Source organism: Rhinolophus ferrumequinum, chromosome 18 (genome assembly GCF_004115265.2).
Source record: "Rhinolophus ferrumequinum isolate MPI-CBG mRhiFer1 chromosome 18, mRhiFer1_v1.p, whole genome shotgun sequence".
Taxonomy (NCBI): Eukaryota; Metazoa; Chordata; class Mammalia; order Chiroptera; family Rhinolophidae; genus Rhinolophus; species Rhinolophus ferrumequinum.
In genome coordinates, this window is record NC_046301.1 from 59,842,055 (window position 1) to 59,854,725 (window position 12,671).

Genomic DNA, 12,671 nt, shown 5'->3' on the forward strand with positions numbered 1-12,671 from the left:
CCAGGTTACAAATGAAGAAAGAGGCTCTGGCATCAGGAGGCATCTGCAAGAATCCCCTTGGAATACACTAGGCATCAGGAATTTTGGCTCAATAATGGAATGCCGTAAGGCAGCGTAAAAGAGGGGTCTCCAACCTTGGAAGAATCTCAGAAACCAGACATTGATAGAAAAAGGCAAGTTGCAGGCTTTGGATGATGTAAGAAAACTTGTATGTCAAGTTAAAACCCTGCAAAACATGACACTCGCTACAACGTGGACGGCCTTTGAACACAGAGTACTCAATGAGAGAAGCCGGACACACAAGGCCACACGGTGTGTGATTCCACTTATGGGAAATGTCCAGAACAGGCGCGTCCAGAGACAGGAAATGGATTCGTAGTTGCCAGGGGCTGGGAGAGGGTAGGTCTGGGATCCCCAACAGGGGGCATCTTGGGGGTCCTGGGCACATCTTCTGGTCCATTCCCCAACAAAAAGCACACTCACAAGCGTTAAGTTCAAATTCAACTTTTTTTTTTAATTTAAAAAGTCAGATTAAATGGTGGCAAAGGGGCTGCCTCCACTAGCGTCCCTCGGCTAGACAGGGTGGTCAGTACCAGCACCACCATCCTGGGGTGCAGGAATTTGAGGGTGACAAGCAGAGGGCCCTGCCCAAGTGTGAGCGTGTCCCACAGAGTGCCTGCCTGTGTGGGGCACTTGTGGTCAGCACCTTCAGGGAGTCCCGCCCAGCGTGTCAAGTGTGGGTTTGCTCTGTCCTGTGTCCTGGCGCGGGTCTTGGAGAGCTGGTGTAGCCTGTCACCCTCCCCACACCAGGTGTGTGAGCTGCTGAGTCCCTGTCCTGGGTTATGCTGCTCACGGGTGGTGTTCCCGTGTCCCTGGACCGTGATGTGCCCTGTGAGGTCATGGGGGTCTATGTTCGTTGTGCATGGCGGGTGACTTCTCTGGGTTCCAGGTACTGGGGAGGTTGAAATCTAAAGGGATGCTACAGAAATTTAGTTTTAGGGGGGCTGGAGCCCCCAAGGTGCAGGATCAGGCCTGGCCCCAAAGGGTAGACCCCCACCCCTCCTCCAATGGGTGGGGGTGAGGGAGGGGCCATGACCAGAGCTTGGTCTTCTCTGGATCCCCAGGGTGGCCGATGCCCTCATAGGTGCTCACTGCGACAGGACAAAGGGGAGTTCTGATGGGGGACCCCAATCTCTCAGCCCCCACTCCCATCCGGGAGAGCCACCCACCCTCAGCTCCTTCACACAGATGTGATGATGTGGGGCCCGACGTTGATCCCATCAAACCTCGGCAGAATAACCCACCAAGAAGCTTTGGGGAAGTTTTAGTCAAAGGGAGTGGATCTCACTGGTCCAGGCGGGCTGGTAGCGTTAATACAATTCAAGACCTGATCAGCACCCGCCCAGTGGTCCCGCCATTACCCGCGTATGTGTCAAGTCCCACCTGGTAAATCTCGCATGGGCAGGCCCCTCAAAACAAGATCTAGCTGCTGTGCCCCCAGACCTCGGGAACCCCATTGGAGGGCGAAATGCAGGCATTTCCGCAGAGGCCCGCCAAGGCAGGTTTAACCTGAGGCTGTCCCCCATGCAGGGCCACCCCACCTAGGCTAAGTGGGCCGGGCAGAGCAGCCTGTCCACACACCTGGGGACCTGGGCTAGGATCTCCTTGATACGAACGATGAGCTTCTCATGCTGGGCAGGGTCGCGCTCGATGGCACCGTGCAGCCGGGCCATGTAGAAATCCACCGTGCTGAGCGTGGGCGTCTCGCCCGTGCCTGGAGATTGCAGGGGACCGGTCAGACGAGCCCAGCGCGGGAGTCACCGCGGTTTGGACTCCACAGGAACAGAGGTCTGGGGGTAAGGGCAGGGCCCTGGGGAGGGGGCTCTAGGCACTTGTCGAGGGGGCCGGGTGGTCAGAGCATCCGAACTGGAAAAAATGAACGTCAGCTGTGGGTGGGGTAAGGTGTTAGTTGGCGGAGGCGAGGTCCAGGTACGGGATCTACTGGGGGAGGAGTTAGCCAACGTCAACTGAAGACACTTGTGAAAGGCCTGGTCGGAGGGGATTGTAGCAGGCGGGGCCCGAGAGTGAGGGCGGGCCTGGCTCTGGCAGGGGTCGAGGGCGGGGCAGCAGCGCTCAGAGCTGGGAGCGGCAGAGGGTGGGGCTGCGGGCGGCCGGGGGCGGGGCAGCCAGACGAGGTGGGCGCAAGCCAGGCTCCGGGTCGTTAGGGGGTCCTAAGGAACTGGGCTCGGGTGGTCAGAGGTGGGGTTAGCGGGGTGGTCTGGGGAGATGCAGGGGTTTATGGAGGGAGGCCGGGCCAGTGGGTAGGGGCTCGCGGGGCAGGGTCAAAGAGATAACTCGCTAGGTCATAGGGCAGGGTAGGCGGAGTCAGCTAGGCAAGACTCCCCAGGTAGTTACGGGCGCAGTGGGGGCGGGACTCGGCGGGCGGGGGCGGGGCTTCCGCACCCGGCACTGGCAGCGAGGCGAAGCTGGCAGTGAGCGCCTGGCGCACGGCCTGGAGCTGCTGCTGCAGCGCCAGCATCCGCCGCTCTTCCAGCGCCAGCTCCTGCTCCAGGCGCTCGCGCGCGCTGCTCATGTTCTGCGTGTGCCTCTGCAGCACCGCATTCTGCTCCTCGAAGGCCACGTTCATCTTCCGCAAGCGCCGCAGCTCCGCCTCCCGCGCTGCAGCGGGGAGTTGGGTCAGCCTGGGGCTTCCTCCCCTTCCCTCTGCCCGGCCTTTGCCCTAGCTGTGACCCCCGCCAGGCCTTCTGTCTCTGCTCTGCCTCGGGGCAGGGGGAGGAAGAGGGCTCGGCTTTTAGGGGTAAGTTCCCCCCACCCACTGTCTCTGGCCTTGGAGCCAGCCCTCTTTTGGCCCATCCTCTCTCCTAACACCTGCTTCCCCAAGAACCCCTAGTTGGCGCTCACCTTTGTTTTGGTCCAAGAACTCTTCAGTGAAAATGGGGACGTCGAAGCTGGAGAAGCCATCGCAGTCCCCACCCTGGGACAAGACATGTGGCAATATTTCTTTTTGTTTAAGGGGGCGGCCCCCAAGCTTGGGGGGGGTTATCTCCTCGAACCACTTAGGTTCGAGTCCGTTCAACATTCCCAGGGCCTCTACTTGCACAGCATGAACAAGGGCGCTCACTTCCTCCCATGAGTGTAGGTCTGGTTCATCCCGAGGGCCTAGGGCCTAAAGACCTCCAGGCCTCTCACCCAGGTGCTCTCCTTGGAGGAGGGGCACTTACCTTGTGTCCATTCAAGAGAGTATTCATGAGCCCGGAGCCAGAGTCCTCTGGTGGGGAGGGAGGGAGGGAGGAGGGCAGGGTCAGCCTCCCAGGTCTCCTCTGACCCTGCTTTGCTTTACATGTGCTGTTCCCCCTGCCTGGAACACCCTCTTTCCCCTTCCCCCTATGAACCCCTCGGAGGGGGACAGGTTGATCTGCCAGGGTCATTTATCTCAGAGCAGGCACTCAGCTGCTTGGGAGCTGGGGCCCTCCCACCTTTCTTGATCTTCTTTTCCTGGATCTTCTCGGTGCACATCTTGTAGGCTTCCGACTGCTGGTACGCCCGAAGCTCCTTCATGTACTGCTGCTTCTCCCGCTCAGCCTCGTCCAGGTACCGCTGGCAGGTAGCATGAGAAAGCTTGGCCCAGCCTGAGGGCAGGGGAGGCCTCCAAGGCCAGACCCCCCTCTCCATCACTCGGTTTACTGTGCTGCACCTTCCCAGAACTCCCTACTACCCTTCAGACAAAACCCCGCCCTTCAGCCTGTTGCTCAGGGCACCTCCTAGCTCCCCACCCCAACTCCAGCCTTTATAAATCACCGGTTTGAGTGAATGCAGGCCCCCACCTCCAGGCTGCCCTCCTGCATCCATTATGCCTGTTAAAACCCCAATTATGAGGGTGCAAACAGGTGGTGGTTTTTGTTACCTTTTCCTGATGTTTTTGCAATTTTTAAATTACCAGGATTTGAAAATCAGAAGGTTTTACATAAAAATCCAGCCCCCAGCCCTACGTCTTTAGACATTGGGTGACCACACTGGTGAAGTCTCACGTCTACTCTCACCTACTGCTACCCTCCCACAACAAGCTGGGAAGACTTCATGGGTGGTCAGTTCTCTAGGCGGAAGGTAGGACCCTCCACACCCTTTGGAGGCTGTGGTTGCGGGGTTTGTCCGAGTGGATAGGGGGAGGTGAGTGGTACCGTGCCGGCCCCATCCGCCGCCCCCTGCCGTCCACCTGCTTCTCAGCCGGCTGCAGTTTGCTCCACTCGGCGCCCAGCATCTTGGTGATCTCGGGAAAGGGCAGGTCCGGGTGGCGCGTGCGGATCTGCTCGCGCCGCTCATTCAGGAAGCGCACGTAGCCAGTGACCGGTGCTTTGGGACCGTTCGGCAGGATCTTCTTCCGCTTCTTGCCCTTGGGCCAGCCACGCTTCTTCACCGGCTGCAGAACCGGGCCGCCCCATTGGAAGGGGTCTGGGGCGGGGCTTTGGAGGACGTGGGCGGGGCCTAGCTAGGAGGTAGAACCCGGAAGGCCTGAAGGTGTGGCTAGGATTGTGAGGGGACTTAGAGGTACCCTGGACGGGGGTGAGAGGATCAGAGGTACCGGGGACATGGGTTCGGGGCTGACTCGTTGTGGGTGTGGCCTCTGTAATATAGGCGTGGCTTGCTCTGTATAAAGGGCCCACCGGACCTGCGGAAGTTGCCTTCCGCGGGAAGGTGAGCAGTGGGAGGAGCTGGTATTCGGTAGCGAGCGGGGCCTGAACTGGAGTGGCAGTGGACCTTTGGGGGCGTGGCACCTAGCAGAGGTGGGGTCTCAGTTTCCAGAGAGAAATCTGGACTGTGGGCAGAGCCACAGCAAATTCAAATCCAGTCCAAGGCGGGGCCTCAAGGCTGTGGTGCGAGACCCAGGGCCTCTCCCACCACAATACGGGGACTCTCACCTCCTCTTCCTGGGACCCCTTCTCGCCGGCCCGCGGGCCCTCGCCGCGCTCTTGCTTGACAGAGACCACGAAGCCCCCATGCTGTCCAGGAGCCTTGCCACCCGCCGGCCTGGAGCCATGGGACGCCAGGGTCACCTCCACCCCCCACTCTGACGGCGGATCTGGCAGCAGCGTGGGGGCCTGAGTCCTGAGGGGACGGGTCGGGGCTGGAGCGTTACTAGTGCCAGTAGGGACCCCTGGGAAGGCCTTGAGCCGGGGTGGGGTTAGAAGCCCGTGGGGGCTCTAGGGGAAGGCCTGCCCGGGTGGGTGGCGGGGAGTCAAGACCCTGGGGGACGCGTCGAGGAGTTCCCATGGGGTAGGCGGGGGCTTAGCTGCAACCTCGAGTGGAATGAGGGGAGGGGATGTCGCACTCACGCGGCCGCCGCGCCGGGCTGCTTGGAGCCGTGGGACATGGCGGATCCCGGGCGCACCTGGAACGCAGACGTGTAGCTTAGTGAGGGGCGCCCGAGCCGCCGACCGCGGGGCCTGGCTGGGGAGCCTCGGAATGCCGGGCCCGGAGCGCTTCGGGGGGGCCGGATCCGGGGGCTGGGAGGGCCTCCAGGGCGGGCACCTCAGGGATCCTTTGTTGGGCGAGCGACCGCCGGGAGGCCCTGGTCCTGCCCCCCTGGCCTGGGACTGTCCCCCACTCGGCCTCGGGACCCCAGTGCTCCCGCCCCCTCGCAGGGCCCCGAGTTCCCCGGCTGTTTTCACCTCCAAAGAAACTTTCCCGGACCTCTCCGGTGCTGCGACGCTCCAACCAACCGCCTCGAGCCCTCCCCTGCCGCCCGCCCCGCCCCACTCCGCCCCCGGCATGCTAATGATGGCCTCAGCGAGCGGTCGGATTGGGTGCGGGTGTTCACTGGGACTTGACCATGCAGATGAGGGTCGGCGCGCCGGTCCGCGATTGGCTGGTGCGGCCCCTGAGCCGCGTGGGAGGTGGATAAGGAAGGCTGCGGGCGGTGCGTCAAGTTCGGCTGTGCTCGGCTGCTCTCGGAACCAATCAAAGCGCTTTGAAGCCTAACAGGCGGAGTCCCTTAAAGGGCCAGTAGGCGCGGCGCGGACTCCCACCGAAGGCGAGACTCCCTGCTACTGCCAGAGTCCGGAACCTGTAGGGCTGGTTTGGCCCCGCCCCAGTTGCCATGGGGATGGCGGCAGGTTGCTACGGAAAGGGTTAAGGACCTTCGGGGCAGCCCCCTGGACCAGGGCAAGGTGGAACCGGTTCTTAACTTCCTGAAAATTTGGCGGGGAAGTTTCCCGTTTATTGACGGCACTTAAGACTCCCGACGCCCCGCTATGCCTGGCCCTGCTCTGAGCCAGGGGCTTCTGGACGCAGGAGCTGTACTCCCTCCTGTGCAATGGGGACATTGCACGTAGTCCAGGACGAGGACGCTGGGATGCTGTGAAGCTGAGACCAGAAGCCAGGCTGGAATCATTTGGAAAAAGGTGGTGGGACAGGAAGGTTGGTAGGACCTTACGAAGTTGGAGGGGCAGGACGCTCTGCGTGTGATCTTGGGTGCCCCAGGCAGCATCCTGGTTTTTTCATTGCCTGGGCTGGGGTTGCATCTACTTCCAGAATGCCAGGAGCGGTCATTGAGGGCTCACGACAGGCCATTAGATCCTAAATAATTTGCTGACATCACTTTCTGTCCTCATCTCCCTCCACTCTCCCCCTCCTTACTCCACACCCCGTGTTCCTCAAATATGTTCATTTCATTCATTCCCACCTCTGAGCCTTTGCACTCTCTGTTCCCTCCACCCCGTGTGTTCTTTCCCCAGATTATCTTTGTAGCTCACTGCTTGACCTCCTTTAAATCTTGCTCAAATATCACCTCTGAGTGAGGCTTTCCCAGGCTTGTACCCCACCTCATACACCCCATCATGTTTTCTTGCTGTATTCCCAGTACCTAGAATAGTGCCCATAGGAACATATTCATTATGTATCGAATGATGTAGAATGTATGAATCATTCATTCATCAAATGAATGAATGAATCCTGTACATTTCTAAACAGGCAGATGCAGCGGCTTTGTTAAACAGTCTGGGCCAGCCCTGTGGCTGCTCCTGACTCCAAAGGCTGCTGGTTCGATTCCCACATGGGCCAGTGGGCTCTCAACCACAAGGTTGCCCGTTCAACTTGAGTCCTGCAAGGGATGATGGGCTCTGCCCCCTGCAACTAAAATTGAACATGGCACCTTGAGCTGAGCTGCCGCTGAGCTCCCGGATGGCTCAGTTGGTTGGAGTGCGTCATCTCAACCACAAGGTTGCCGGTTTGACTCCCGCAAGGGATGGTGGGCTGTGCCCCCTGCAGCTGGAGACAGCAGCTGGACCTGGAGCTGAGCTGCGCCCTTCACAACTAAGACTGAAAGGACAACAACTTGACTTGGAAAAAAGGCCTGGAAGTACACACTGTTCCCCAATAAAGTCCTGTTCCCCTAAAATAAAAAAACAGTCTGACAGCTCCTCAGAAGGTTAAATAAACATGGAGTTACCATGCGATCCACAATTCCACTTTCTAAGTATCCACCCAAGATAATTGAAAACACTCATACACACAGAAACGTGTGCAAGAATATTCACAGCAGCAGGATTCACAATAGCCAAAAAGAAGAAACAACCCAGATGTCCACCAATCGATTAATAAAGAAAATGTTGTCCAATAGAATATTATGTAGAACAATATAATATTATTGACCATAAACAGGAATAAATTGCTGATTCATGCTACAACAGCGTTGAACCTTGCAACATGTTGCTTAGTAAAAGATGCCAGTCACAAAAGGCCACATAGTGTGTGATTCCATTTGTATAAAATATCCAGAACAGGCAAATCCATAGACAGAAAGTGGATTCCTGGTTGCCTGGACATAAATAACTAGTGGGGAGGAGGATGGGCAGTGACTGTTAACAGGGTGAGGTTTCTTTTTGTGTGATCAAAATGTTCTAAAATTAGACTGCAGTGATGGTTGCATAACTCTGTAAATATACTAAAAACGATGGAATTACACACTTCAAATGGGTGCGTTATATGGTGTGTGCATTAAATCTGGCTAAGAGGATGAGCATGACCGGGAATCTTGACAGACCCAGATTCCAGATCCTGCTCTGTTGCTTCATGGGCTGTGTGATCTCCCACGTCTCCCTTGCCTCTCTCTGCTGGGTTGAAAACAATCAAGGGGAGCCTTCCAAGCGGCAAGAAAGGGGAAGAGCCGCTCTCTGAGCCCCGCCTCTTTTCTTTGATTGACAGGCCTGGTGCTGCCGTAAAAACCGTTTTTTTCCATTCTAGATACCACCCAAGGAATTCAGGGCTTTTCCTGCACATCAAAAAGAAATGAAGCATTTTCAGGTTGATTTTGAAAGTATTTTGTAGCTCTTTGGCATCAAGAAAAGTGCCTTGCTACAAGGATATTTTCTAGAAAAAATAAAGGTGGTATTCAGTTCAATTTATGCGATCTATATACGCACCCCACCCCGCCAACAAGCAGCATGTATGCTATTTGACTTCACACATTTATCTAAAAGCATATCCTTTTTGCCTCAAAATTATAAATCAGTTTTTCTTAGCAACATGAAGCTCTCTCTCTCCTTAGCTCTCAGTACAGCCATTTAACCATGGCTGTCTGAAGGTGTACTTTCATGTTAGTTTCTTTGCATTCGGTTTCGTGCTTCATTTGGAAATGTTTGTAGTATGAAGCCGGGAGGAGCATCCCAGTTTGTACTCCTAGAAACAGGAGATCCATTAAGGATGGTTTAAACTTTTTGTTTTTGAAATTAATCTTTTTATGCAAATATTGCCTAAATCCATTTCATTTGTACAAAATTAAAGTAGTGTATTAAGGCCACCATAACTCCCCATTATCAGCTTGTTACATTTCTTTTTTTAATTAAAATTTATTGGGATGACAATTGTTAGTAAAATTACATAGATTTTAGCTGTACAATTCTATATTACATCATGTGTAGATCACATTTTGTGTTCACCACCCAGAGTCAGTTCTCCTTCCATCACCATATATTTGACTTGTTACATTTCCTACTAAAACTTTACACACACACACACACACACACACACACAGGCTGTTAGTGTCCTCGGGCTGCACGAACAAAGCACCACAAAGTGGGCGGCTTAAACAACAGAAATTTATTGTCTCATAGTTCTGGGGGCCAGAATTCCAAGATTAAGGACTTGGTCAGGATTGGTTCCTCCTGAGAGTTGTAAGGGAGAAACTGTTCCATGCTCTCTCCCAGCTTCCAGTGGTTTGCTAGCAATCCCTGGCGTTCCCTGGCTTACAGAAGCGTCACCCCATTTCTCCCTCCGTTGTCACATGATATTCTTGTGTATGTGAGTCCGTGTCCAAATTTCCCCTTTGTATAAGGACACCAGTCATATAGTGCTGGAGCCCAGCCTACTCCTGTGTGACTCAACTAATTACATCTGCAACCACACTGTTTCCAAATAAAGTCATATTCTGAGATCCTGGGGGTCAGGCTTTCTCTTATTAATTTTTGGGGGGACACAATGCCAAGCAGAATACATGCATACACATGTAACTTAAATATGTGTTTGTATTCCTATAAAAAATATAAGTCAGATCTTGCTATTGTGACCACACTGCCCTCTTGCTGTAAACATCAATCTGCAATCTGCTTCTTTCATGCTGTAACATTTCTCCCAGCGCAGTTATATGTTAGGCATACAGCAGTACCTCAGTCTCTCTGATGCTGGGTAACATTGTACAGTAGGACTGGACCACCGCCTGTTTAGAAAGTCCTGGCTGATGCTCCTTAGGGTCCTTCCCAGTATCACAGCCTGGGGCTACAAACATCCCCAACCTACTGTCTAGAGGCCCACAGACTGCTTTTCCAGGGTAGGTAGGAAGTCATGAAATTGATGGGTTGTGGCCCTCCCATTTAAATTTTTTAATGCTTATTTGCCAATATGGGGTGGTTCAACTCTTTCTTCTCCACCCCCAGGAGAAATGAGGGTGTGGGTGGTACTCCCAGGACATCCCAGCCCTCTAGGCACTTTTTTACAGAGTAAATTTAATAAAAGGAATGAATCACTTTAACCAGTGTTGAAAGGCTGAGAACATGAAAGGGAAGCACAGGGGTAGCAGCTGCTGGAATGAAGGGGTGTGGGGACAGAGGTCTCAGGCTTCTGAGGAAGGGAACCCCCGCTACTGCTAGACCCTCAGATGCTCAGGGAGGTGGCACTGAACCCCAGCTGTGTGACTTGATCAACTCACCAAAACTCTGTGTCTCAGTTTACCCCTCTGTGAAGTGGGATAGTAATTATCATTGAAAGGATTTACTGAGTTTAATTCAGGCTTGGCACTCAGAACCAGGCCTAGCCAGTCTGTGGTACACAAGAGTAGCTAATACTACTCTTGTCCACCAAGAATGAAACCCCTGTTGCAGAGAATTTTCTAGTGCTGGGGTTCCACCCAGGGGCCATTCAGCCCTCCAGGGGACATTGGGTGATGTCTAGAGATGTTTTTTTGGTTGTCACGACTGGGTGGGAGGGATGCTCTGGGCATTGAGTGGGTGGAGGCCAGGGATGTTGCAATGCATAGGCACAGCTGCCCACCACAAAGAATGATCTGGGGCCACATGCCACCGACTCCAGTCACCTTGTGACCTAAGGACCTTTCTAAGGAGCCTGGAAATCATCCCTCCCCTTTCCTCCCCCACCCCCTCCTCCACCTCCCATCCTGGTCATCCTGGGCCTGGGTCAGAGAGAAGATGAAAGGAAACACCCCCACTCCCCTTCCTCCCCGACATCCCTCCCCCAGGTCCAGGTCCTGGGCCACCAGGACATCCGATCTCTGGCCAGGGAAGGGGGGACGCAGGTTTGGCGTCAGACAGGCAGCTGGGGACGCTGCTCTGGGGATATCAAAGGCTGTCCGGATCACTCACGACCCCACGCCTGTCAGTCTGTCCTGTTCCCAAATCAGACCCCTTCTTATTCAGGGCACATGTGCTCTCCACTGGTTGCCCAACCTGCAGCTGAGGTCTGTGTTGGAATAAACCGCCCCACCTCCACCCCCATAGGACTTTTTATCTAACCCTCCCACCCTTTCTCTGATCCCTACCTTAACTCCTCGTTGACCTGGGGGTCCTGACTTCTTATCTGTCATTCAGTCACCCTCTGAGTCTCATTTCTTCAGCCACAGCCCTGACCATGGGGGCTTGGAGGGTCCAGCTCTGTCCTCCTCCCTCAGACTAGGGGCTTCAAATCTTCTGGGCTCCAGCATTGCCCAGCATGAGCCCAGATCACTGAATGAATGAGTTCATGAATGACGTGACGCAGGGGCGGCCCCCTGGCTGGACCCGAGGGGCAGGGGCAGCCTTGTTCCTGCCTTCCCTACAGTTAGGGCCAGGAAATCGCCAGCTCCAACAGAATCGAACCCAGAGGTGTGTTGAGGCCTCCCCCTCCTGCCTGTGCTGGGTGGGTCTGCAGAATAATCCCCTGGGTTCCTGCCTCCTCACCAGAAGCTGATAGAACAGTGAAGGTGAGCCACTTTGTCCTATTCAGGTGGACCCTCCGCTGTCAGGGAATAAAGAACTCAAAGATATTGGAGGTCACATGTTACTCAACAAGGGATGTCAGTCTGAACCTTAGTTTTTTTATCTGGAAAATGGACGTGAAGTGGTGTAAAATCTCCTAGGGGTATCATGGGAAGAAAGGAGGCAAGGAATGGAAATAAAAAGTTTAGGCTAGTATTTTTGAAAGTCTTTCATTTCTCTTGGAGAAATCTAAAGAGAGCTTGGCCTGCAGGAAGGAAAGAATTGAGGTTCTTATCTTTCCTTATCCCTTTATCTCCTCCAAAGCGGTCTATCCTAATCTCTCCTCTTCCCTGCTAGGTTCTCTCTCTTTGAGCACCCATGATCCCACTCACACCGGTTTATCAGGCTCCTTTTGATAAAAGAGTATGTGTTGTTGTGGTGGTCTGCATTAGGTGGGGGCTGGGCTGGACACCCTTTGGGCTGCCAGAGCCTCAAGTTTATAAGTGGGTTCCTGTCTATTTCCCAGTTTCTATCTACATTTCTGATTCTCTGCTTGTATGTCCACCATTCAGTTATTTGCCATATTTAATTTTTATTTTAATTAAATTTATTGGGGGGTAACATCAGTTAGTAACATTATATAAATATCAGGTGTACGATTTATAATGCAACATGTGTGTACTCCATTGTGTGTTCACCACCCAAAGTCTAGTCTCCTTCTGTCACCATGTATTTGACCCCTTTACCCTCTTCGTCCTCTCCCCACCCCCTCTCTTCTGGGAACCACCATTCTGTTGTCTCCACAGATATTTCTTGAGCTCTTACTATGTGCCAGGCATTGCTGAGAACAGTGCAGTGACTGAGACCGCCCTGGTCCCCGCATCCATCGGGATCATAGTCCAGTGAGGACAGACAGATGGTTACAGCTGGCGGTAGGGAGCAGACATCAGGCTTGTGATGGGGGTAGTCCAGCGCACGGTGGGAACCCAGAGTAATAACTGACAGGGAACAAGGGCTCGCTGAGAACGCTTTCTGGCTGAGAATATTAAGAGCTAACATTTCCATCACTTTTCCATCACCATATATTTGATTCCCTTTACCCTCGTCTACCACCGCCCTCCCCGCCACGTCCATCACTTTTAACATATATTATACCCATTCTAGAACTGGGGAGACTGAGCCCCACGAAGT

At 54.2% G+C, this 12,671-nt stretch overlaps 1 protein-coding gene across 5 annotated transcripts; it reads right to left on the reverse strand.

Annotated features, from left to right (window-relative positions):
- Positions 1 to 493: 493 nt before the first annotated feature.
- HMG20B (high mobility group 20B) lies at positions 494 to 5,777 on the reverse strand. Of its 5 annotated transcripts, none has more exons than XM_033134952.1 (10): positions 5,688 to 5,777; positions 5,352 to 5,407; positions 4,938 to 5,046; positions 4,235 to 4,438; positions 3,498 to 3,618; positions 3,243 to 3,289; positions 2,923 to 2,995; positions 2,464 to 2,679; positions 1,642 to 1,774; positions 494 to 1,151 (listed from the first exon to the last, which is right to left on the reverse strand). In XM_033134952.1, the coding sequence occupies exons 2-10, from the start codon at positions 5,387 to 5,389 to the stop codon at positions 1,139 to 1,141; spliced, it is 954 nt and encodes a 317-aa protein (XP_032990843.1). In that variant the 5' UTR covers positions 5,390 to 5,407; positions 5,688 to 5,777; the 3' UTR covers positions 494 to 1,138. The 5 variants fall into 5 exon arrangements, with proteins under 5 accessions (XP_032990843.1, XP_032990842.1, XP_032990845.1 ...); XM_033134951.1 differs by having other exon boundaries at positions 4,938 to 5,124; positions 5,688 to 5,769; XM_033134954.1 differs by lacking the exon at positions 5,688 to 5,777 and adding an exon at positions 5,548 to 5,608.
- Between the last annotated feature and the right edge of the window lie 6,894 nt (positions 5,778 to 12,671).